The sequence below is a fragment of the Hippocampus bargibanti genome, linkage group LG15 (assembly GCF_051943395.1).
Source record: "Hippocampus bargibanti isolate YZ-2025 linkage group LG15, ASM5194339v1, whole genome shotgun sequence".
In the NCBI taxonomy this organism is placed as follows: Eukaryota; Metazoa; Chordata; class Actinopteri; order Syngnathiformes; family Syngnathidae; genus Hippocampus; species Hippocampus bargibanti.
The window spans coordinates 809478-837413 of record NC_142748.1 but is presented as its reverse complement, the minus strand read 5'-3'; the positions used below and the strand labels follow the sequence as shown (position 1 = coordinate 837413).

Genomic DNA, 27936 nt, shown 5'->3' with positions numbered 1-27936 from the left:
GCTTTTATTTTGAAATATCTAAAGAGGAATTTTTCATCGTAGACTTGTAATAGGCTCAACCACGGAAAGAACTCAATGTACAGTATCCTTGTTACGAGGCGCCTGAACCCCCCAACTATCATCTCCGACTGCCATAAAAGATGGTTCAGACGAAGGACGCCACCCATTCGTCTACAGAAACCGGTATTTGCATTTGAAACACTCGTAGCTTCTGTCACAATTAGCTTTTAGCACTCAATGGCATGCAGTCTTTTTGCACGTGCAAAAGTTGCGGAAGTTAAGGTACAACTGGCTGAGGTGATAAAAGTACAAGGCAGTTTGGGAGAGTACTTTTCCCGTCAGTCACCAACTGCGTTAAAGCCAGTATCCACCCGAGGAGAAATTAACCCAGTCTACACCCCGCCACCCAAAATCGCCCAATTACAGTAATTTCACATCTGGCATTACGGTAAAAAGCCGCCGACGATCGTTGAAACTCATCTTCAAAATAAAAGAATCCCACTCAAGATACCGACACAAACGCTTCGAGTCAGAAACTGATGAGCTGTCTGGCATCATGTTTGCTCTCATGAAAATCTTACGAAAGAGGAAGAAAAAAATGGGCAAGATTCTTTTTCATAATTTTGACTTTAAAGTGGGGATTCTCACTTTAAATTCGATATTCTCAATGAAAAGTCAGATTCCTGCGGTTGAAGTCAGAATTCTGTGATAAAACTGACGAATCTTGACAACCTCTTTTCTTCCTAGGTCCAAATCTTCCAGAGAATCTTGAGATTGAGAAAACATTAGATAGATGGAGCCTGTATCAGCTGTCTTTGGCTCGCAACCTGTTCAGGGTGTCCCCCGCTGACTCCCCATAGTAGTTATTTCTATATTTTGTAAATGGTCAAAATTTTTGGTAACATGAGATGACCAAAAGTCTTCACCAAAATGAGATGCCATCCAAATCTGTTGTTTCAAAATAAAAGGTCCTTGAAATCTGCCGGTACACTGTCGACACCATCAATTTAAATTAAAAAAAAAAAAAAAATAAGAAATGTAATTCTTCTGCCTCTGTTCATATTTCCTGGACCTGTTTTTTTTTTTTTCCTTCAAATGTTATTTCCAGAGAGCCGATGTCTTCTTGAGTCGGAGTTGCGAGCGCTGTTGCAGCAAAGGATCATGGTCTTGGATGGGGGTATGGGAACCATGATCCAGCAACAAGAACTTCGAGAGGATGATTTCCGGGGGGATGAATTTAAAGAACATACTTTCCCACTTAAAGGAAACAATGACCTGCTAAGCATCACAAAGCCAGATGTCATCTACAAAATTCACAAGGTATTTTAAAACGATACATTTGACTAACGTCAATATGTGTTTAACGTTGATTTTAACGTCAGGAATATCTGCTGGCGGGAGCGGACATAATCGAGACCAACACATTCAGCAGCACGTCTGTTGCTCAGGCTGATTATGGATTGACACACATGGTAGGTTTATCTCAGCTTTGATTAGTCCAACCAGACATCTTGAAAAAAAAAACATTTTCCCCTTTTAAATCGACTGCGATCATTGTTGTTTCGATTTGGGCTGTCGGTCGATTAAAGACATTGGATTGGATGAGCCTTTATTAGTCTTGCAGTGGAGACGTTTACATTTCACAGCATCAAAGTTATAGAAGGAAAAGGAAAGGAAGAAGTAGAAAAACAAAATACAGGAGCTGCTGGTAATGCAGCCACTATTGCGGCGCCATCTTGAAGTCAGAAGAACAAACCCAAAAACAAAATAATATGACGACACAAATCATTCAATCCTTGTTGTATGAAGCACTTCTAGATGAAAGAGAAGAGGATCAAGGCGTCCTTTTCACCAGTGTATCAGGGACATCATGGTTAAATGTGCACATCTGCTACGAGCTGAATGTTGAAAGCAAACACGAAGCTGTAGCATTCATTGACGAAAACAGATCTCTTGGCCTACGTAAATCCGCTTCAATTCCAAGCCGCGGCCGTTCCTTTTACGCATCGACGCTCTCCGATGAGACTCCTTTTTTGTCATCGCGGCCTCCACAAGCCATGCCGCAGACTGTCCAACGGCAACCGACCTTTGATGATAATTAATCGCAAGATTCCCACAACTAATTTGTGAAATTAATGCAGCCATAGACTTGAGTTCTGTGCGGTGACTTACTTTTAAAGGACAACCGACGTCACTATTTTGTTTTTTTTAACTGACATCAGAAAAACGTTTTATAGCATCTAAAATACCCAAAACACGCAGTATGATATTTTTAGTCAAATGCAAAACACCAATAAAAATGACTTCAAGTGTCCAAAATCTGCAAAAAAATTGAGCTGTGAATTGGGCATTTTCAGAAAGTCCCGCCCCCATTTTCGTGAAGTCACGCCAAGACGTCTTGCATTGCTCGAGAATCAAAACAATGGCTTCAGATTCGGAGAATATACTTTCTTGTTACACATCCAGTTACGAATATGATTCAAATAGTTCTGAAGAGGAAAGCATACATGTTTGAATTTATTCCATGCCATTTTGAGGCAACATTGGGGGGAAATCTCACCCAAAATAAAAAGAGGCACAAAATGGCGACCTCCAGTGGCCACCTTCCGTTTAGTAAATTCCTTATATGGAGCTTGGACGCCCTCTTCTGGCCTTCTGGCGGCTTTTGGGTGCAACACGAGGTCCCCAGACCAAACAAGTACAGCAAAATACATTGACGTGATGGAAGGACCGCTACAATGCATCTTTTTTTACGTTCAGGGGCGGTCCTTTAGTGACGTCACGTACGGACTCGTCACCAACTCAAAAACAAGACTTCCTGAATATTCAGAGCGAGTCTTAAAAGGTAAAATATAGCTCTATGCGATGGAATCTTATTAAAATACGCTCAGTAGAAGTAATTTGAAGCCATTTTACAAATTATGAACACAACTTGTCCGGAGACGTCGGTTGTCCTTTAAGAGCAATATGTACCATTTCATGCACCAATAAGGACTTCATAACATGATAAGATGTCCACTGTAGTAACTGCTGTCCCTCAAAGGGTTCATATGCCCTTAAATTGTCATGTTGATGATTAAAAATGCATTTTTGTATGTGGGTAGATTTGAAGCGTTTAAATTGTTTTTTGTTACCACAGTATTGCGTGTTTTTTTTCCCTGTCTTTCCAGGCTTATCGTCTTAACAGAGCATCAGCGGAGCTAGCAAGAAGAGCAGCCGACGATGTCACCAACCAAACTGGTTTGGCAAATTTGTCCTTTTGACAAATGACAAACAGTGATGAGCTCTTCGGGCTTTGTCATGTGACGTTCGTGTTTGCGTTGTCAAGGACGTAAGCGCTACGTGGCGGGAGCGGTTGGCCCAACCAATAAAACATTGTCTGTGTCACCCTCTGTGGAGAGACCTGACTTTCGAAACATCAGTAAGTTGCCCCTCCCTCCATGTGCTTTGTTCTTTGGTGAAGTAAGAGAAGAGGACAAGATGCAAAAAGGGATTTGAAATACACTGATACCTTGGCTTACAAATTTAATTGGTTCCCAGGCTGAGTGTGTAAGGCGAAAAGTGTGTATCCCAAAAATTAATTTCCCATAGGAAACCATTAAAATGAGAATAATCCGTTCCCAGTTCCCCATAAAACATAATTTTCTAATTTTCTAAGCCTTATAACTACACAAAATATACCTCATTTTACGTGTAATAATTGTGCTATGGTATTATAATTAAAGAAATAAACGGTATTGTGTAATAAAGTTGTTTTATTTACCTTTGTGATGGTCGTTGATGGCTTGATGGAATGGAGTGGCCGCTTTCATCAGCATTAAACACTTGATGAGGAACGTAACCTTCTTTCACCATCTTGAGGAATGATCCCTTGGAGGTGCTATCTCTGTGATAATTTTACCTAGTTCCTCATCCATTGTGTTCTTTTTAGCTGGGTTGATAGCTTTTTGCATCAAGTGTACAGATTGCTTGTACGGGTTATTTGGGGAGCCTGATTGATGGGATATTTTAACCTTGCAGTCTACACTCTGCCTTTGAAGTATCAAAGTTGAAACAAGTCCAAATTTCACTGTTTTCTATCCATTTTGTCACTCTCTCTCTGCCGTCTGCCTGTCTCTTTAATGTTCAAACCACCTCCCCACACTGCTGCGTTCTTGACCAATCATGTGGCTTTAACTGAAAACTGGGGGCGGGGAAGAGAGGACAAAAAAATATCGGCAGCCATTTTCTTTTTTGGAGAATGGCTCTCCCCTCTCTCTGTCTGTAACCCCCCCCCCCCCCACACACACACACACACACTCACCGCTGCGTTCTTGACCAATCACGTGGCTTTGACCGAAGACTGAGGGCGGGGAATAGAGGACCAAAACAAGCCAGCTGCCATTTTGTTTAAGGAGAAAGACACATCACTCATTGTGGCAGCTCCATGTGTATCCCGAAAAATAGTTTGTATGCCAAGGTAAAAATGTTCATTCATTTAACGTTCATTAACCGAAAAGTTTGTAAGCCAAGGGGTTCGTTCTCATTCTCTGCCATTCCCAAATTTATTCGGGAATTGAACATCATGATGTAGAGCGCCATTCCTGATTTTTTTGGGGGGTTAGTTTTTCTAGCTCGGGGTGCCGATAAAGCGTTTGTCAGACCTCTGGCAATGTTTTTCCCTTCTATGAGGGGGAAGCGTTCATCTTTTGTCTATGTTAGCGTTTGGTTACAGTTTCAACTGTTGTTAAAGCGCTATCTAAGTCAATACTTATGCATTGTATTTTGTACAGCATTTCAAGCTCATATAACTCTCGACCCATATAATTTAGGAAGTAACTTTTTTTTACCGATGAAAGAAGAGGGTTTAAGGTTTTTTTTACGCTGAATTGAATGTTTATGTCGGCCTATAATTCAATATTCTGTGGTTCCTGCAATTTGAGCAAAAATGACAAAAACCCTGGCACTGTAGTGGACACATTTTTGGACATGGTCTGGCAGTGAATGAGTTAAATAATACTGATGTGTGTTTTTTGTTTTGAATGAATGTGTCTTTTGAACAGCTTTCGACGAGCTAGTTGAAGCCTATTTGGAGCAAGTCAAAGGTCTTTTGGATGGAGGAGCAGACATCATTCTGGTTGAAACCATCTTCGACACAGCCAATGCTAAGGTAGCGCCTGTCTGTAGTTGAATAAGAATTCACTCAACACTGAGCAGAACCATAAACAAGCCGGGAGCCTACAATACTTTTTTTTGTTTTTGTGTTTGATTATCACGTTAGGTGGAAATTGCAAAGAAAGTTGTTGGGAATTTCCCTCTGAATGAATGTAACAACACACTCCTGGTAGAAAACAAAACAAAACATGAATTTAGAGGTTGACAGACGATATTGTGACTTTGAGACTTTAGTGTCCTAACTTGTTATTTCTAAGCGCCTTCCTGGCATCTGAACGGTGGGTGTGCGCACTTTTACATCCACTCTTAATGTTTCCCAACTTGTGCTTCCTTCCACAGGCAGCGCTGTTCGCCATTGATCTGCTGTTTGAGAAGAGCTACCAAAAGAAACCTCTCTTTGTAGGTCTATCGTATTTTAAAATGTTGCGTATTCCATCTGACCTGTCGACTATATGCATGAAGTTCAATGGTCATCACGACAGGTAGCTTGCTCTTGAAGTCCATTTTTGAATGCAACGTATTGATATTGTGCCTGAGTCCCGAAAAATATACAGAGTGATACCTCAGCTTACGAACTTAATTGGTTCCCAGAAAGTGTGTGTAAGGCGAAAAGTGTGTCTTGCAAACATTAATTTCCCATAGGAAACCATTAAAAATGAGAATAAGCCATTTCCAGGCCCCCATAAAACATAGTTTTCAACTAAATACGCCTTAAGACGACACAAGATATACCTTATTTCATGTATAATAAATGTGCTGTTGTATTGGAATTAACAAAATAAACTGTACTGTATAATAAAGTCGTTTTATTTACCTTTGTGATGGTTGTTGATGTAGTTGCCTCTTCCGAGTGAAGTTGCCACGCTTTCTCGGCGATAATACCCTCACTCACACTGTCCCCTACTAGCTGCTTTTCGTGAATCCAAATCAACAGAAGTTTTTCAACCTATTCTATTGCCTGAGACTGTTGCTTAGACAACACAGAAACACCACACGTAGCAATGGTCGACTTAGCGTACTGGGACGCTAAGTCACACAAACGCACACCTCGTTTGTGTTTCTCGATGATCTCCTTCTTCTGCTCGACCGTCATTTTGTTTTGTGTCCTCTTCGGCTTAACACTAGCCTGTGGTGGGGTCTTTTTCGGTCCCAAAAAAAGCAAAAGTATCCACTCAAGAACAAACCACGTCTGCACTGAGTGCACTCAAAGAAAGTGGGTGTGGAAAATTAGTCCGGCAGCCACGGTGGCGCTCCGTGTGTTTCCTAAAAATTAGTTCGTATGCCAAGATTATATTCTTGCAAATGTAATGTTCGTAAGGCAAAAAGTTTGTGAGCTAAAGCGTTCGTAAGCCGACGTATCACTGTATGGTTAACACCAATATTTGTGTGTTTTTCTTGTGTAGATATCAGGAACCATTGTGGACAAGAGCGGGCGTACTCTCTCTGGTCAAACAGGCGATGCCTTTGTCGTGAGTGTATCGCACGCTAAACCATTATGGTAAGTTCCATGGAGCTCGAAACATAGCAAGTACCATAACAACTACCATTGGGTTAATGTTCAATTGTGTTACTTTTTTAATTTATATATTTTTTTTTTCAAAATGAAACTCGGGACAATTAATAATAAGCAGAATATGTGCATTTTTTAAATTAAAAAGCTGTTTAACATGTCTGACATACTCTCGTCCAAATATCCCAAAGTATATATAGTGGCCCTTATCCCGCTTTATATACAACTGGGCAAATGGTGAGTAGAGTTTGTGAGCGTGACACAGTAAATAAATATACTATATATATTTTGATGAGTTAAAATTTTTAGCATTCAAAGTCGAGGCAGTCCTTATTAACAGTGACAAAAAAACACTGTATTGTGTTGTATTGCCTTTAGTGTGACTCCATCTAGTGGACGTAGAAAGCAACCGGCGCCACTATTATAGCTTCTATTATATGTGCCTGATAATGCGGTGCACCCGATGCGCGCGGTGAGTAGAAATGAGCGTCAGCGCAGAGCGGCGATGCGTATGTGGAACTGTCGCGGCTTGGAATTTAAGCGGATTTACGTGAGAGAGGAGATGTGAGAAAATCTCTTTCGTCAATGGCTGCTACAGCTTCGTGTTTGCTTTCAAGTGTTAGCTTGTGGCAGACGTGCACATTTCACCATGACATCCCTGATCCACTGGCGAAAAGGACGCTTTGATCCTCTCATTCATCTAGAACTGCCTCAGACAACAGAGGGTCCACAAAGTGCTTAAAATTGAATGACTGTGTCTTTGTGTTGTCATATTATTTTGTTATTTTGACTTCAAGATGGCGTCGCGAGAGTGGCTGCCTTTCCAGTAGCTCCTATATTATGTTTTCTATTTCTTCCTTTCCTTTCCTCTTCCTTCCATAACTTTGCTGTGTAATGTAAATTTCTCCATTGCGAGATGAATAAAAGCTAATCCAATCCAATCCTATTTATGAAAACGCTATTAAAATAGCCCATTCTTTAAAGAAATGCCTTATAAGTGCGCAAAATAGTATGTTTTTTGGGCACCTGGGAACGGATTATTTTCATTTTAATGGTTTCTTATGGGAAATAAATGTTCGGAAGACGAACTTTTTGCCTTACACACACTTTCTGGGAACCAATTATGTTCGTCAGCTGAGGTATCACTAATTTAATTAGCAGCAACACCTAATAATTTCAATAGCTATAGTAGAGAATCTTTTTCCATGAGTTATTCTGATTTTACTTTATAATACACATGTTTTTATTGTTTACCTCCAGTTTGTTATTTTTTTTATTGTTGTGTTGTTCTTCAGTATCGGCCTCAACTGTGCTTTGGGGGCAACGGAGATGAGACCTTTCATCGAGGCTATAGGAAAGAGTACCAGGGCTTTTGTCATCTGTTACCCCAATGCAGGTACAAAAAATTCAATAGGACATTTTAGATTTGAGACCAGAAAAAAATGGCATTTAGTAATGCATCTAGTACGTATTTCTTATTTGTTTTTAGTTTTATTAAATTACAGCACTCAACTTTTGTCAAAATTGAATTCATGTTAATATTTTTCCATTTGGCGCAAAGAAAGTTAAACGCCGCCATGTGTCATTGTCTAATGCACCGGTGTCAAAGTCAAGGCTCGGGGGCCAAAACTGGCCCACTACATCATTTTATTCGGGCCGCAAAAGCAAATCAAGCATGTCAAGTGCCATTATGCTAGCAAATGTCTGAACCAAAATTTCAAATTGTTGTATGTAAACCACAATAACAGTCATTATTCTTGACTTTAGATTTGAAAACTAGATATTCATGATTTTTTTGGTGCATTTTGTATGCATATGTGGATGAGATGAAGCCCCCGAGAGGAAACCATAACTACAATGTGGCAAAAAAACATTGTTCGACACCCCTGGTCCAATGCTATTACTATTTTTCTTTTTTAATGTATTTATTTTTTTTTTTTACTCCAAGGTCTTCCCAACACATTTGGGGCTTATGATGAAACCCCTGCAGTTACAGCATCCAACCTAAAGGTAATGTAAAATCCATCATATTAGAGCAAATCTTCTGATATTGGAAATTGATTGCAGTCACAGTGAGAGTTGTGAAACTTGCTCACGTGAAGCGTTCAACATCTTTGGATCAAACGCAACTAACGGTCTCTTCGAAACTCAATGGGGGTTGCCAATAAGGTGGAAGATTTGGTGGAACTGGCGTTTTTGAGAGCAGGAATTAGCGGGGATGCCTCAAAGATGGACAAATGAAGGAAAGTGCCCATTTGGGGGTGCTTTTGGTGAGAAAATTGCATTTTAACATGGCTAAAGCTTTTTAAAAACATTTTTTTTTCTAATTAAAAGCAACAAAAGGTATCAGCTTTCTCAATTACAATTTACAAGTGTTCACTTTGAATCAAATGTCTCCCTTCCTTCCAAAATCTTGACGTTTTTTTCCCCCCTTATTTTGCTGCCATCAGGAGTTTGCATTGGACGGGCTGGTGAATATTGTAGGAGGCTGTTGCGGCACGACGCCGGCACATATTAGGTCAGGACGATTTGTGTGATTTGCTTGTTTTTTTTTCTTCAAAATGGCATTTTCTTGAACAAAAAAGTCCTCGAATTCTCTCACCTAACTGAATTTACCCTTCTAAAATCACTACCTTGCATACACCGAAAACATGTAACGTCCAAGTTACGACCGGGTTCCAAAATAGTCGTAAGTCAAACGGTCGTAAGTCGAAATCCATTCAAAATGGCCGACGTGACGTTTACACGGCAGGATAGCGTACAATGTCAATCTGTTGTTTTTTTAGCTATTTAGACTATTATATACCAAACTGTTTAAATAATAAATCAATAAAGTTTATCCCTCCATCCTTTTTCTGATCCGCTGACCCTCACAAAATAATAAAATGCCTATAATTGTACTTTATTTTTTATTCATCTCATCTTATGTCCTCACACAGAGCCATCTCAGAAGCAGTCAACGGCTGCCAACCTAGAGTACCTGCGGAAGACATTTTTCAAGATTACTTGCTGCTCGCAGGTAATTCAGCTGCTTGTTGGATGAAAATATCTCGCGTACGATATAAAGGGTGAGTAAGAAATGCTTATTTTGAGGATTTGGCTGAGTTGCGCCAGCTAGCAAGCCTAGCTTGTAGCCTTGGCGCCACATGTAGTATTCGCCCTCACTAATTTGGTGCCTGAAAGTAGATTGCTGCGGTGGAATGTAGTGGACGAGTATTGTTAAACTGTTACTACAATAGATTTTGGGCCAGTCAAAAATAAAATGGAATGATGACTTTGCTCCCAAAATGCTTAACAAGTAGAAACCTCAATATTTACCGGTGTATCTATGTGATTACAGGCCTGGAACCATTCAAGATAGGCCCTTACACCAACTTTGTAAACATTGGTGAGCGTTGCAACGTGTCTGGGTCACGCAAATTTGCCAAGATGATTATGGCTGGAAACTACGAGGTAAGAAGACCAAGGCCAAAATCTTGCGTTTCGGTGCAATCTCTTTGGCCTAGGATTCTTAATTCTTGTCATTTCTGTCACCAGCACCGCCATTTTCTCCAATTTGTATAGATCCAGGGTGACCCAAAACGATGCGTAGCCATGAAAATGTCAATTGTGGCTTTGATTAAAAAGCTATTTATTTCAAATTACAACCTCACATTAGTCAGTTCATGGAAGACAATTCACCAGGTTCTCAGCTTTTTATTTCAATTTTTAGTCAATTTATGGCTTTCCCAAGATGTGTTCCAAATGTCCACCATTTCGTTGCAAAGACTGTCAGACGAGTACAGGTTTGCTTGCAACGAAATGGTGGACATTTGGAACACATCTTGGGAAGGCCATAAATGGACGAACAATTGACAGAAATAGCTGAAAGTTTGGTGAACGTTCTTCCATAAACGGAATAATGTGTGGTTGTAATTTAAAATAAATAGCTTTTTAATTAAAGCCACAATTGACATTTTCATGGCTACGCATCTTTTTGGGTCACGCTGTACATGTATATATATACACATTTGAGAAAATGGCGGTGCTGTGGACAGATGTGTAAGAAAATGCACATATATGATTTCCATTTCTTATTTTTAGGATGCCTTATGCGTTGCGAAGGCACAAGTGGAGATGGGAGCCCAAATTCTCGACGTCAACATGGACGAGGGAATGTTGGAAGGTCCAACTGCAATGGCTCGGTTTTGTAATTTGATTGCTTCTGAGCCAGACATTGCGCGGGTAATCCATTTTCTCTTGACAGTTTTTTTTTATCGTTACCTTTTTTCCCAATATTCCTTTTGTCATCCCTAAAGGTTCCTCTGTGTATCGACTCGTCGAACTTTGCAGTGATCGAAGCCGGTCTGAAATGCTGCCAGGGGAAATGTATCGTTAACAGCATAAGTTTGAAGGAAGGCGAGGAGGAATTCCTGCTTCGGGCGTCAACTGTGAAGCGCTACGGCGCCGCTGTGGTGGTCATGGCCTTTGATGAGGAAGGCCAGGTGAGAGGCCAAAATGGCATAAATAATGTACTGTATTTTCCGGTGTATAAGGTGCACCCAAAAGCCTTCATTTTCTTCAAACGAGGGCCCTGCGCCTTATATTCAGGTGTGCCTTATATGTGAAGTAATGTTGAGCCACAACAGGTCTCGCAACAACTGCCAGCAGCCACCGACTCAATTCGCGCCTTATATTTGGAAAACTGTCATATATTTTGTTGGTGACGAGTCCGTACGTGACGTCACTGAAGGAACGCCCGTGACCGAAAAAAAGGACACATTGTAGCAGTCCTTCCATCACGTCAATGCATTTTGATGTGCTTGTTTGGTCTGAAAACGTCACGTTGCACCAAAAACAGCCAGAAGAGGGCGTCTAAGCTCCATATAAGGAATTTGTCAGCCTGTGGAAACGGCTGACAAATTCAGGAGGCAATTTGTATTTCCGAGCTAGCCTACAGTTAGGTTAAAAGTAAACAAAGGCAAAATAGCATTTTTCCAATTATCATTACACACACACAGTGCAGTGACTGACCTTGTACTGTCCCCTTCAGGCGACAGATGGAGCCCGCAAAGTGGAAATCTGCACCCGCGCTTATAACCTTCTGGTGAGCAAAATTGGGTTCAATCCCAACGACATCATCTTTGACCCCAATATCCTGACAATCGGTACTGGCATGGAGGAACACAATGACTACGCTGTCAACTTCATCAGGGCCACCAAAATTATTAAGGTACGTATTTCACACTCAGACACAAGCCATTTTTTTTCTGTATTTAGTATACTTGAAATACTCTATGGCACTGATCCATCATCCAATCATTCGAAACACAAAAAAGATTCATTTAAGCAAAATGAAAACAGGCCAGGATGTTTGCATTAGATTTGACCCTTTCCTCTTTCATCTAGAACTGCTTCATGTAACAAAGAGGGTGCAGAGAGTGCTTAAAATTGAATGACTGTCTGTGTCGCCGTTGCTACCAATCCAGTGTGTCCCATTAGAATAACAGATCATCCATATTGTTTTAATTATTTGTGTATGTGTGTAGGAGACATTACCAAGAGCCAGGGTGAGTGGAGGTCTCTCCAACTTGTCTTTCTCCTTCAGGGGAATGGAGGCCATCCGTGAAGCTATGCATGGAGCATTTCTCTATCATGCTATCAAGGTAAATTACTGCTTCCGAGTATATCTAGCTAGCTACAGTACGTAGCGAGCTTGCTACCTAAAGTTGGCAACGCTATACAATGCAAGTGTTTGCTGTTGTTCATTTCCATTGTCCACACATGCACATTAAAATGAAAGCTACACTTTAAAAATAAAAGCAGTGCATATTTGACATTTTTATTTGGAATTCAGAAAGACTTTGCAAAGGGATGATCGAATTTTGTGCAAAAGTAATGGCATAAGTAACAAACATTACTTTTTTCCCCCCAGTAACATGTAATCCAATGGATTACTTTTAAATCGTGATAATATCATTCTTGGTAATGCCAAATTCTGTTCTATTTACAGATTAGATGTATGCAGCTGTTTTCATCATCATCATCATATGTAAAATACTACTACTACTACTACTACTAAAAATAATAATAATAATACATTTCTTTTATAAGCGCCTCCATTAAAAATAAATACAAATAAATAATATGTTTAAACTATTCTTTACAACGGAGCAGAAGATGACCATTTATTATTATTATTATTATTATTATTATTATTATTATTATTATTATTATTATTATTATTATTGAGGTACTTTAAAATGTCATTGTAAGCCAGTTTGAGAAATTGTTGAGTGGGTATTTTTTACACTAACGGGAGAAAGGATGGTTGAATAAAAGCACACCCAACAAGTCAAAACTAGTGACTTGTGAGAATTGAGGTAATCATAAATATGAATGGTTATACTGGTTAAAAACTTCAGGCGGCCTACCCCAAAGTATTGAAATTCCCCCCCTAAAAGTAATTTATAATGCACCATTGGTGAGCGCTAATACTGTTTTGTGTTTTCTCAGGACGGTATGGATATGGGAATAGTGAATGCTGGAAATCTACCTGTGTACGATGATATTGATAAAGAACTACTACTCCTGTGTGAAAATCTCATCTGGAACAAAGACGTCGACGCTACAGAGAAACTTCTGACCTATGCACAAGTACATTTCCACAGGAATAATATGTCATGTTTCCGTTATATTCATATAATCATGTTGTCATTGGTACTCATGTTGACAGAATAATGCGAAAGGAGGGAAAAAAGTTGTACAAACAGACAAGTGGAGAGAAGGAAGTGTGGAAGAGAGGCTGGCGTACGCCCTCGTCAAGGTAAGGCTTCTGGTTCTTGACCATTAGGATTATTAAATATCCTTTTTATTGTAATTTTAACTTTTAAAGGACAACCGACGCCCCCGTCCATAATTTGTAAAATCACTTCTACTGCGCGCATTTGACAAAGATTCCACCGCATATAGCCATATTTTACGTTTTGAGACTCGCGCTGAATATTCAGGAAGTCTTGTTTTCGAGTTGATGATGATGCCTGACGTGACGTCACGGAGGGAACGCCCCTGACTGACAAAGTGACACACAATGCATTTTGGGTACTTTTTTTCGTCTGTGTTGATGGCGAAATTAGAAGGAAAACTACATAAATAACGCGATGGTGAATCGTTGTGTGTCGCAGCTAGTTGTGGTAACACACGTAAAGAAGGTGTTAGTTGACACAAATTCCCAGCGGACAAATCAGCCCATTTCCAACGGAGCTTGGGCGCCATCTTGTGCATTTTCTGGGCGCTACGTTGTAGTCCAGACGAATTGAGACGGAAGGACTTCTTGAATCGATTGCAAACATTTCTGCTTTCCTCTTCAGAAATATTTGAATCATACTCATAACTGGATGAGGAACAAAAAAGCATCTTCTCCGAATCTGAACTCTCTGAAGCCATTGTTTTGATTCTGGAGCAAGGCAGTTTGTGAAGGAGTACCCTGGCGTGATGTCACGAATAAGGAGGCGGGACTTTCTGAATCTGCCAAGTTCCAAGCTCATTTTGTGGCAGTTTCGGGACACTTGAAGTCATTTGTATTGGTGTTTTGCATTTGACTACAAATATCAGCCTGCGTGTTTTGGATATTTTAGATGCTATAAAACGTTTTTCTGATGTCAGTTAGGAAACCAAAAAAATGGTGCGGCGGTTGTCCTTTAAGGTTTGGATTCAGATGTAGAAGAAACACTACGCGGCAACTGTCAAAGCAATCTCAGATAGATTTTAGTTGTATTTATTCATCATCCATCTATCCATTTTCTGATCATCTTCTCCTCCTAATGGTTGTTGGACCCTGTTTTGACCCAGCTTTCTTTGGTTTGACTGTGTGTAATTTGAACATTAGACTGGATAAACTCCTTAGAATGGAACCCCGTTAAGAAATCAGTGTGAAATTTCAGTAAAATGTAAAAAAAAAACAGCTGTTGCAATCTAATGTCTTTGTCATCACCTTGATGCTTACGTCAGGGAATAGAAACGCACGTGGTACAAGACGTGGAAGAATGTCGGACGAACGCCGATCGCTACACTCGCCCCCTTCATATAATTGAGGGTCCTTTAATGAATGGCATGAAAGTGGTCGGAGATCTGTTTGGTGCCGGCAAGATGTTTCTACCGCAGGTATGAAAACCCAAATTGTGGACTTTTGTTAAAAAATAGGGTTTTCTTCAAGGTGCATTAAGTCAATCAAGTTAGATTTTATTATGATATTATTATAACATAATATATATTACATTATGTATAACATACAGTAAAGTCTCGTTATATCAATATCGGATATATCGATAGTCCCGGTTATATCGATACTATTTCTATGCACGCACAGAGAAAATTACATGCAAACAGGGTCGGATATATCGATAGTCCCGGTTATATCGATATTTTTTCGGACTCCCTTGAATATCGATATAACGAGACTTTACTGTAATTATATAACATCTAGAGTGCACAACAAATTAATGAATAACTATTTTTCCAATTTAAAGAAAAAAAATAATGACTGTTATTGTGGCTTACATTGGACAATTTCAAAGTTTGGTTCGGACTTTAGCAAGCATCATGGCACTTGATTTGCTTTCACGGGCCGAATAAAGTGATGTGGCGGGCCAGATTTGGCCCCCGGGCCTTGACTTTGACACCATTGTCAAAATTCCAAAAATTGTTTCTGCTTTTCTGACAATTTAAATATGACTGACTCTAAAAGTAAGAAAAAACAATTGTAATTAAAAACAATAGCAATTGCTTGACACAATATAACACACTTGGAAACATGCTAATTACATTCATCAGGGCGTAATGAAAGCCACTATTTGCAATGATGCAATCAATTCAAAAGATGTGATTGTGAAACGTTGCGATGATTCTTTCTCGCTCCGTTGAACTTTGTTTTCATGAATAACCCTCGTTGCATTTTTGCAGGTCATTAAGTCAGCTCGTGTTATGAAGAAGGCAGTGGGCCATCTCATTCCCTTCATGGAGAAAGAGAGAATGGAGATGATGTCTTTGTCTGGGTCAGCTGAAGATATAGTTAGTATCAATGAAATATGTTATTTATTTAACGCTTTTTGGGACTGTGGTCACTATAGTGGACAGCTTATGATACAGTGATGGCTGATTAACCTTTCGGTTTACGAAAGTTACATTTTACCTTGGCATACAAACCTTTTTCGTACACGGAACTGCCTCAATGAGTGATGTGTCGTTCGCGAACGAGCCCGTTCTTCTAACAACAAAATGGCAGCCGAGTGTTTTTGTCCTCTATTCCCAGCCCCCAGTCTTCGGTTAAAGCCACGTGATTGGTCAAGAACGCAGCAGTGAGGGGGGTGGTTTAAACATGAAAGAGACAGGCACGACAGTAAGCGAGTTTCATTTTTGATAGTTCAAAGGCGGAGTGTAGACTGCAAGGTTAAAATATCCCATCAATCAGGCTCCACAAACAACCCGCGTAAGCCATGTGTACACTTGATGCAAAACGCTATCAACCCAGCTAAACAGAACACAATTGATGAGGAACTTGATAAAATTATCACAGAGAAATCACCTACAAGGGATCATTCCTCAAGATGGTGAAAGAAGAAGGCTACGTTCCTCATCAAGTGTTCAATGCTGAAGAAACCGGCCACTCCATTCCATCAAGCCATCAATGACCATTGTGTAGTTTTAAGGCTTAGAAAATTAGTAAGTAGAAAATTATGTTTTATGGGGACCTGGGAACGGATTATTCTACTTTTAATGGTTTCCTATGGGAAATTAAGTTTTGGGATACACACTTTTCACCTTACACACTCTTTCTGGGAACCAATTAAGTTTGTAAGCCAATGTATCACTGCATTGGGTTGCAGGGAGCATGAAATGTTCAATACAGATGCTCCCCTACTTATGAACATTCGAGTTATGAACATCGGTACATGCGGACATTTTTGTAGTAACATATGTAGTATTCTCTCCAGTTGTACATATTTTTATAGAGCATATATTTTATTAAATGTTTATTTCTCAGTACAAATCAATCCAGGTTACTTATACAAGCTTTAAATACTTCTATAAATCTTCAACACAAGCCTTAAACATCCATTCCATACAAAATATAACACTGAATCAACTTTGTAAGTTGGGGAGCGTCAGTACAAATCGATTTTTTGCATCCCACTTTTAGCCGATACAATGAAAGCTGTCTGAAATGTTTAAATCTGATGAAAAGTTATCAGTGTGTTTTGTTTTTGCGACAGCTTTGCTAATTTCACCCCACCACTTTGTTTGCAGAATCCTTATCAAGGCACCGTTGTTCTCGCCACAGTGAAGGGCGACGTCCATGATATTGGCAAGAACATTGTGGGTGTGGTCTTGGGTTGCAACAACTTCCGGTAAAGCTTTTTCTTTCATCTGAGATGACAAATAGAACCCATAGAATCTTGCAAACCTTATACAAGGTGAACTGTCTCTCATGTTATTATCATGATTAGTACTGTTGTTATTATAATCAATGCGCTTTCAGTTGTGAGTCAGTAATCACCTTGCTCAAGAGCATTTTGAGGATGTCATTTATGCCTTCATCACATCCTGGCTGGATTACTGTCATGTACAGTACTTTTGTTTTGAAGTCAGCTAATCCTCCATTCCATGTCTGAAATTCGCGCAACAAATTGATGAACCAGTTTTCAAATCAGACGTCAATAGTAATTGCTGTTATTGGATTGGATTGGATTGGAACTTTATTAGTCTCGCAGTGGAGACATATACATTTCGCAGCAGCAAAGTTGTGGAAGGAAGAAGTAGGAAAAACAAAATACATGTGACAATTTTGTTTCAGTCTTTAGGAAGCTTGACATGCTCGATTTGCTTTCACGGACCATGTAAAATGATGTGGTGGGCCAGATATGGCCCCCGGGCCTTGTCTTTGACATCTGCGCACTAAATCTGAGACAAACCATCATTTTGTGTTTAATTAAGTTGTCCAGGCGAGATATGAACATTGACTTGATGATCTGAAACATTTGTAGTGTGATTATATGCAAAAAAATTGACATTTGGTTCTTATTATTACCCTTTATACCACAGGTGTCAAAGTCAAGGCCCGGGGGCCAAATTTGGCCCGCCACATCATTTTACATGGTCCATGAAAGCAAATCAAGCATGTCAAGCGTCTTAAAGTCTGAATCAAAATTTCAAAACTACAGTCATATTTCAAGGAACCACTGTATTGGATTCAGATGACACACCAAACACAGCCACTCTTTTACAGCACGGGTATCAAAGTCTAGGCCCGGGGACCAAATTTGGCCCGCCACATCATTTTATTCGGCCCGCGAAAGCAAATCCAACTTGTGAAATTCCATGATGCTTGCTAAAGTCCGAACCAAAATTTCAAATTGTCCCATGTAAACCACAATAACAGTTATTATTTTTGACTTCAAATTTGAAATCTACTTATTCATTCATTTGTTGTGCGCTCTATATGTAATATGTGGAGAGGATGAAACATAATGGCTTCCCCAAATTCATAACGACCCCCAAGAGTAAACCGTATGTAGCTCGCGGCAAAAAATGAGTTTGACACCCTTGCTTTAAACACACCATCAACTTCCTGCGTGTATACGAATAATTTCCCAGAATGTGTGTTCATTTCAAATCATTCATCTGCCCTTTTATTTTCACTGTGGATGTTTTTTGTATTTCAGAGTAGTTGACTTAGGTGTGATGGTTCCTTGTGATAAGATTCTCAGAGAGGCCATCCAACAAAAAGCAGGTACGATCAACAATTCGTTTCACCTCACATTTTACACATTAGAACAAAATCTAAGGTTTGACAAGTGCGTAAAGCATGATAGCGAAGTGTGTGTCTAATTAACTCTCAAAAACCAATACGGTGATACCTCGCTTTACAAACCCCTTGACTTACAAACTTTTCGGTTTACGAACGTTACATTTATGAAAAGTTTACCTTGGCGTACGAACCTTTATCGTCCACGGAGCTGCCTCAATGAGTGATGTCGTTCTCGAACGAGCCCGTTCTTCTAACAACAAAATGGCAGCCGACTGTTTTTGTCCTCTATTCCCTGCCCCCAGTCTTCGGTTAAAGCCACATGATTGGTCAAGGACGCAGCAGTGAGGGGGGTGGTTTAAACATTAAAGAGACAGGCAGACGACAGTGAGAGAGTTTCAACTTTGATAGTTCAAAGGCAGAGTGTAGACTGCAAGGTTAAAATATCCCATCAATCAGGTTCCACAAACAACCCGCACAAGCCATCTGTACACTTGATGCAAAAAGCTATCAACCCACATTTATTATACATAAAGTAAGGTATATTTTGTGTAGTTTTAAGGCTTAGAAAATTAGAAAGTAGAAAAGTATATTTTATGGGGACCTGGGAACGGATTATTCTCATTTTAATGGTTTCCTATGGGAAATTAATTTTTGGGATACACACTTTTCGCCTTACACACTCTGTCGTGGAACCAATTAAGTTCGTAAGCCAAGGTATCACTGTATATCATTTGGATAATTTCAGATATCATTGGTTTATCCGGTCTGATCACCCCTTCTCTCGAGGAGATGATCCATGTAGCCAAGGAGATGGAAAGACTTGGAATGGCAACACCATTGTTAATCGGTGGAGCCACCACATCCAAGTAATCTAAACACTTTGTGTGACTTTTCACTGCCTAAATGAGTGTACTATTAGTGAGGATTTTTTGTTTTGATAGGACTCACACAGCGGTGAAGATTGCACCGCGTTACACCTCTCCTGTTATTCATGTTCTGGATGCATCTCGGAGTGTGGTGGTGGTAAGGATGTCGACTGTTGCACAAGCTTAGCTGACATATGTTTGCTAGCGAAGCAATGGATTACTTTTCAGACGTGTTCGGCACAATCCACGCCAGTATAAGCCATTGCGGACAGGACAAAAAAAAAATTTGTTGAAAACAAGGTTCTCCGAAGGAACGCATAACGTTTTGTTGACATTTTTAGGCGCATCGGATTATAGGACGCACTGCCGTTTTCGGAGAAAATTGAATGCTTTTAGGAGTGCATGATATTGTGAAAAAAAATATGGTAATATGGCTTTTCTTGATTGTGTGCCAGTGCTCTCAGCTTTTGGATGATAGCTCAAGAGAGGACTACTTTGAAGACCTAAAGGAGGAATATGAAGAGATAAGACAAGAGCATTATGACTCCTTGAAGGTATGGCGAAGCAATACGGTTAACATCCAAGTTACGACCGCCGGGAGTTACGACCACCCGTACTTACAACCACGGCTGCCAGACCCTTTTTTTTTAATTCTACGCCTTACACCGCAACGCGCAAGCAGCCGGCAACGCATACTACAATTTTGGCCAGCCAGCATGTCACACACTTGCACAGCAATGCGTGACTACACTCAATACAGTAATTATACAGTGCAGAATCGGCAAAATCTCCGGTTGTACTGTACACTGCTTTTTTCCTTTGGCATTCGCCTGAGTCCGAGCGTGTGTGTCTGGTGACCTCTTCTGGCCGTTAGCAGGGAGAGCAGGGTAAGTGTAGCATTTATCAATGAACTGTACAGTAAACAGTACACTGTACAGAAATAAAAATCGATAATATGAAATATAAAATGATAACAAGGAGCCTAAAAGTTATAAAATGTATATATGAACTGTAAACAATTTGGTATATCATAGCATTCAATAGAAATCGACATCGTATGCTATCTATCCTGTCGTGGAAACGACATGTCGGCTATTTTGAATGGATTTCAACTTACGACCGTTTGACTTATGACCGTTCTGTCGGAACAGAACCCGTTCGTAAAGGGGATGTAACCTGTATTAGGTCCAAAGTTGCTTTACCGACACACATATTTCTACTGCACTGTAATATGTTTCAATTAAAGGTACTTAGCTACATTTTCTTTTTTCTTCAGGATCGCCGTTATCTGTCGCTGTCTCAGGCTAGAGATAAAGCTCTTCATATTGACTGGCTATCGGCGTCAAAGCCGTGTAAGTTGTCTTGTTTACAACTTGTCAGAGTATCACAACTATTGGCACTTTTTTAATGTTAGAAATACAAGGGTGGGAGGGCTGGTCGTCGAGTGGTTAGCATGCCGGTTGCACAGTGCAGAGCTCGAACGTGAGTTTGAATCCCGCTCCCGCTTGATTTGCGTTTGCGGGCCGAATAAAATGATGTGACGGACCAGATTTGGCCCCCGGGTCTTGACTTTGATACCATGCTATAAAAGAGTGACTTTGTTTGGTGTGTCACCTGAATCTAATACAATGGTTCCTTGAAATAGTTTTGTTTCATGATGATGCTCACAACTCAAAACAGTCATGACCCAAATCACCTTTTCTCATTGAAATAAAGACAAATTTCATTAATTCGTTCTGGGCCTCCCTAAAAAATGTTGCAATGTTTATTTGAATGAAGGAACTGATGGGGGTTGGGCTTCTCACAATTGGCTTTCTCTGTACAAACATTGGGATAATATGTTTGTTTACTCATTCACTGCCATTCCCGAATTTATTCGGGAATTGAAAAGCATTCCCGAATTTGTCCGGGTTTAGTTTTTTTTCTTGCAGAGGGTGCTGGTCAAACGTCTGGCAATATTGCCTTTTGTCCATGTTAGCGCTTTGTTACAGCTTCAGCTATTGTTAAAGCGCTGTATAAATCAATTTTTTTATTGTATTTTGTACAGCCGCCCCTCATTTCAAGCTCATATAACTCCAGACCCATATAATTTAGGAATTAACTGTTTTTCTGATGAAAGAAGAGAGTCTAAGGTTTGTTGCGCTGAATTGAATGAATGTTTATGTAGTCTTAATACTCGATATTCTGTGGGTACTGCAATTTCAGTGAAAATGACAGAAACCCTGGCACTGGAGTGGACACATTTTTGCACATCATCTGGCAGTGAATGAGTTTAAAAAAAGTACTTAGTATTTATCGGTCAGTCTCGAGAGTAGGCGCCGCACAACAGCTACTTCAAAGGTGACTCACATTCACGCTAAAAATAATTGTCATTTATATTTCAGTGAGACCTCAGTTCTTAGGCACCCGTGTGTTTGATCCGTACGACCTTACCCAACTGGTCGATTTCATCGATTGGAAGCCTTTTTTTGATGTCTGGCAGCTCAGGGGGAAATATCCTAACCGAGGTTACCCCAAGATATTTAATGACAAGACCGTTGGTACGTATTTGTACAGACGCTCCCCTACTTACAAACATTCGAGTTACGAACTAGTCTCTGTATTTAGTTTGGTTGATTATCTATTTACTTTTGTTTGCTTTTAGTAAAAAAACGACACATTTTATTTCTGTTTACTGTACATTTCATACAAAATATAGCACTGAAGCAACTTATGAACAAATTCACCTTACGAATGACCGTTCTTAAAGTATCTCGTTCGTAAGTTGGGGAGTGTCTTTCTTTCAACTTACCAACAAATTCACCTTACGAATGACCGTTCTCAAAGTATCTCGTTCGTAAGTTGGGGAGTGTCTTTCTTTCAACTTACCAACAAATTCACCTTACGAATGACCGTTCGTAACGTATCTCGTTCGTAAGTTGGGGAGTGTCTGTATTTAATTTTGGTTGATTATCTACAGTATTTACTTTTGTTCGCTTTTCGTAAAAAAACCACACATTTTATTTCTGTTTACTGTACATTCCATACAAAATATAGCACTGAAGCAACTTACAAACAAATTCACCTTACGAATGACCGTTCGTAACGTATCTCGTTCGTAAATTGGGGAGTGTCTGTATTTAATTTTGGTTGATTATCTATTCACTTTTGTTCGCTTTTAGTAAAAAAAACACGCATTTTATTTCTTTTTTTTAATTTATTTTACTGCATATACATTTTAATTTACTCACTAGCTTTCTATTGGCTATCTATTAGGCTAGCTAGCAAGTTTTCTATCTATTTGAGTTACTTTCGGGTTGAGTGAACGCTGGTGCGTGTGGCTGCCGCTGCTCACCCACAGAAAAAAAACATCCTGTGACTGTAAAGTGACCTTGAGAGTTTTGAAAGGCACTTAGAAATCCAATTTATATCATTATTATTATTATTAGCTTTAAACCAAAATGTATTTAAAATGTTTTGAGCAACTATTGAAACAACACACACACACACACACACACAGAAATTCTGAAAAAAAGACCACATCTTATGCATATTTTGTCCTTGTAGGATCGGAGGCCCGCAAAGTTTTTGATGATGCCCAGCGGCTACTTGACCAAATGATTTCTAAGTCAAGTCTGACGGGCCGAGGACTTGTCGGGTTTTGGCGCGCCCAGAGTAACGGCGACGACATCAACGTGTACAGCAACGACGATACAGTGCACGCAGATTCCGAGCCAATCTCAGTTTTGCACGGTTTACGGCAACAGGTGAGAGCAAAAAAAAAAAAAGTTGGCTTTGAAGTCTGTTTAACCATTATATTTTGTCGCTTCAGGTGGAAAAGGATAGTGGACGTTCAGAAGCTTACCTGTGCTTGGCTGACTTTGTGGCGCCAATAGACAGCGGCTTGGCTGACTATGTTGGACTATTTGCCGTGGGAGTGTTTGGGGCTGAGGAACTGAGTCAGCAGTTCCAGGCTGAGGGAGATGACTACAGCAGTATTATGGTCAAAGCTTTGGCCGACCGACTGGCAGAGGTGATGGACCGCAGTGTATTGCTCGTCACCGCAGTGTATTGCTCGTCACCGCAGTGTATTGCTCGTCACCGCAGTGTATTGCTCGTCACCGCAGTGTATTTACATGAGCATATTTGGCATTTTATTTGGTGGTTTCCACATTTGGTTGAACATTTGGGTAAATAGTGTTATAGCAAATGATTTATTGACCATATTTTCCGCAATTGGATTGGATTGAATTTACCTTTATTAGTCTTGCAGTGGAGACATTTACATTTCACAACAGCAAAGTTATGAAAGGAAAGCAGTCGAAAAACAAAATATAGGAGCTGCTGGAAAAGCAGCCACTCTCGCGCTGCCATTTTGAAGTCAAAAGAACCAAAAAATTATACAAAAATATTATAGAAAAAATATAAATATAGAAAAATTATAAGGCGCTTTGGAATTTAATTAAAATTAAAATTAATAATACATTTAATTTCTAAGAACCTTTCAAAACTCTCAAGGACACATTACAGTCACAGGATAAGAACTTTTTTAAAAATGTATTCATTTATTTTTGTGCGGTTGAGCAGCATTCGCGCCAGAATTCACTCTACCCGGAAGTAACACAGCAGCAAAGTTATGAAAGGAAGGGGAAAGGAAAGAAAGAAGTACAACAAAATACAGGAGCTGCTGGAAAGGCACCCACTCCTCTTGGCGCCATCTTTAAGTTAAAAAAAAAACAAGGCTCACCTTCAATGAAAGGCTTGTTTTAAGATTGTTTTTATCCACCGGGCGCACCGCATTATAAGGCAGATAGAATAAAAGAGGCCGCGGTTGCGTTCTGCGTCCACTAGATGGAGTCAAACTAAAGGGAATACAAAGTAAAGGGTTGCCTTTACTTTGAATCCTTAAAATGTTCACTCGTCAAAATAAATAGTGGGTTTGTTTTGAGAACGACGAGACGATTTTGACTTTGACTTTGACTTTGAAGTGTCCGAGATATTCGCTGGATACTGTGAACGGAGGAAGATTGTCTTTTACACAGCCATTCATGGCCGACGCCCGACTTCTGCAGCCCTCTGCCAAGCTATTTATTGAGGGTATATGCAAATTTAAGTGACACATTAGTAAAACATAATCTACTGGATTTGAATACCACGCCCCTGGACGTCCCAAGCACCAACATCCATAAACCAATAGAACGTAGTCATTTAAAGCTACAGACTAGGTTAACAGGCTGTGTCTGTTCACCTCAAATTGACCCCAGGTTTTCTGTGCTTCCATTGTGGGTCTTGTGTTTGGCGGCCAACTAACCTTGAAACTTTTCAATCGGATAACTTCTATCTATTCTCAATTAAAATGATTCATTATTATTCAAAGTCAATCGTATATTCAATAGTAAACATCCAAACGTAGGATGTTGACGCAATAAGGTAGGCCACGTTTTTTTTGAAAGAGTGTATAAAAAAATGGACCTATAGATAAAAGTGAAAATAGCTAAGTTGGCCAAGTAAGGTAAGAATAGCTCATCGCTCTCCAGAGACCCCTTTGAGAGCATCTTCAGAGCAAAATGCAGCAAGTGTAACCGAATGGAGCCTGAGCTTCTTCTCTTTATTTTGACCAGGCATTTGCAGAGGAGTTACACGTTTGTGTGCGCAAGGAACTGTGGGGCTACTGTGGCGATGAGTCTCTGCAGGCCTCGGAGCTACACCGGGGTTCTTATCAGGGTATCAGACCAGCCCCGGGCTACCCGAGCCAGCCTGATCACACTGAAAAGATTGCAATGTGGAACCTTGCCGGTATACAGGAGCGCATTGGTAAGATTATGCAATCTAAAACAAAAATACAAAAAGATTTTGGACCTGTGTGTCAAATGAAATGTAAATTATCAATGTGTTCAGGTATTGCCTTGACAGAATCACTGGCAATGACGCCCGCTGCCGCAGTCTCTGGCCTTTATTTCTCCAACCCCGAGGCCTCATACTTTGCCGTCGGGAAGATCACCAAGGAGCAGGCAGGTTTTCAAAAGCAATTTAAGCGTGGAACTCGCATCAAATAACACTAAGAATCATAATAATAGCAAAAAAAAAAAAAAAAAAATCCATCGGAATAAATTATAAACACAGGTAACTTACGACCGGCTCGACTTACGACCACCCGTACTTACGACCATGACCTCCATACCCTATTTGTAACATTTTAAGACGCGGATTTGCGAGTCTATTCAACATTTTGAATGGATTTCGATTTACGACCATTTTGACTTACGACCGAGTTCCGTTCCGACCAAACGGTCATAAGTCGGATGTTACCTGTATCTACAAAAAAAAGAATAAAACAGAGAAATCAAGCATTTGCGTCCTACGTCCAATACTTTACATGGACATTTGAAAGCAAAGATCACGAAGCATGTAATCTCTTGCGTGATTGAAATACAGTAAAGTCTCGTTATATCGATATTCTCGGGAGTCGGAAAAAATATCGATATAACCGGACTATCGATATATCCGATCCTGCGGCATGTAAATTATGTGATTTGTCAAACTCAAGTCCTTTCAACAAATTAAAAAAAGTGTTTTGCGTGAATTTCAAATAGACAAATAAAATCTTCCTGCTTCATTGCCACAATCTGCCCCACAATGTGAATGTCGGGCTGCTTAATGTTTCCTACTCTATCTAGCTAGCTAGCTAGCTATATAACTAGCTGTCTGTCTGTCTGTCTGTCTGTCTGTCTCTCTCTCTCTATCCATCTATCCATCTATATATCTATCTATCTATCTTTCTAGCTATATACATGTATTTATTCTAGCTATATACATGTATCTATTCTAGCTATATACATGTATTTATTCTAGCTATATACATGTATCTATTCTAGCTATATACATGTATCTATCTAGCTATATGTCTATCTCGCTCTATATCTCGCTAGCTCTATATCTATCTAGCTATATATTTATCTAGCTATATATCTATCTAGCTATATATCTATCAACCTACATATCTATCTCGCTATATCTATCTAACTATATATCTATCTAGTTATATATCTATCTAATTATATATCTATCTAGCTATATATCTATGTAGTTATATATCTATCTAGTTAACTATCTATGTAGCTATCTAGTTAACTATCTAGCTAGCTAGTTATCTAGCTATTAATAATAATATTAAATTTTATTTTCAAAGCTCTCAAGGACACTTCACAGTCACAGACAAGCATAGATACTATCATAAATAAATAATAAATAATAACAATAAATAAAATACAAATACAATACAATAAATAAAATACAATTATAAAGCTAGCTTACTTCCCAACCATCGATATTAGAAAATTAGAATTCCTATTGGTCAAAACCAGAAAAGGATAAGCTGCATATTCTGCAACGTGACGTCAAAATGTGTTGTGCAAAGAACCCTTTGCAATCAATTTTCATACATATCCCTGATCGATTACGAACAATGCACTCCACATGCTTAGCAGAACATCCCCTGACATTTTTCATTTCTTTGTGTTCTTGATCAGGTGGAGGATTATTCCAAAAGGAAAAAGATGCACATCGCGGAGATTGAAAAGTGGCTGGCTCCGATCTTGGGTTACGATAGTGAGGTGTAAAACGCACAACACTATCAGTGAAAGTGACTTGAACGTTGTCTGTTATCGAGTGGAGTACTTTTGCTATTATGGGACCGAAAAAGACCCCAGCACAGCCGAAGAGGACAGCAAAGACAATTACGGAAAAAAAAACAGAATAAAGAGATCATCGAAAAACACGAACGAGGTATGCGTTTGTTTGGCTTGATGTCCCAGTACCATTACGTACGCCAAGTCGACCATTGCTACCATCCTTAATTAAGAAAAAGAAGCTATTAAGGGTGTTTCTGTGTTGTCTAAGCAACAGTCTCAGGCAATAGAAGAGGTTAAAACACTTCTGATGATTTGGATTAATGAAAAGCAGCTAGCAGGGGACGGTGTGAGTGAGGGTATTATCGCCAAGAAAGCAAGGCAACTTTACTCTGTCATCAAGAGGCAACCTGGAAGTCCGTCATCCATTGACAACTACCATCAAAAAGGTAAATAAAACCACTTTATTATACCGTACAGTTTATTTGTTTAATTACAATACAATAGCTCATTTATTATATGTAAAATAAGGTGTATTTTGTGTAGTTTTAAGGCTTATTTCGTAGAAAATTATGTTTGATGGGGACCTGGGAACAAATTATTCTCATTTTAATGGTTTCCTTTGGAAAATAAATACTTGGAAGACACACTTTTCATCTTACACACACTTTCTGGGAACCAATTGAATTCGTAAGCTGAGGTATCACTGTATGTCGTCACGTTTTTATACCGGGTTGAGTGAACGCTCGAGCGTGTGGCTGCCACTGCTCGCCCACAGAAAAACGTATCCTGTGACTGTAAAGTGACCTTGAGAGTTTTGAAAGGCGCTTAGAAATTACATGTATTATTATTATTATTGTTATTGTTATTATTATTATTAGTGCTATTATTGTTATTATTATTATTATTGCTATTACTATTATTATTATTATTATTATTATTATTATTATTATTATTATTATTATTATTATTATTATTATTATTATTATTATTATTATGAGAATTACAAGTCCG

The 27936-nt window shown here is 39.4% G+C and overlaps 1 protein-coding gene across 1 annotated transcript; it reads left to right on the top strand.

Annotated features, from left to right (window-relative positions):
* The first annotated feature begins 42 nt into the window (after positions 1-42).
* Positions 43-27075, top strand: mtr (5-methyltetrahydrofolate-homocysteine methyltransferase). The gene is made up of 33 exons (XM_089015427.1): positions 43-183; positions 1109-1320; positions 1383-1472; positions 3171-3240; positions 3329-3421; positions 5043-5149; positions 5494-5553; positions 6558-6652; positions 7960-8060; positions 8613-8674; positions 9115-9182; positions 9604-9683; positions 10005-10117; positions 10748-10888; positions 10963-11148; positions 11697-11876; positions 12193-12309; positions 13160-13300; positions 13380-13469; positions 14654-14806; positions 15605-15712; positions 16949-17049; positions 18364-18431; positions 19195-19315; positions 19391-19472; positions 19771-19869; positions 20592-20667; positions 21700-21855; positions 22862-23061; positions 23127-23327; positions 24916-25108; positions 25193-25305; positions 26824-27075. Exons 1-33 carry the CDS (start codon positions 141-143, stop codon positions 26911-26913), a joined length of 3810 nt encoding a protein of 1269 aa, XP_088871553.1. The 5' UTR covers positions 43-140; the 3' UTR covers positions 26914-27075.
* The last annotated feature ends 861 nt before the right edge of the window (positions 27076-27936 follow it).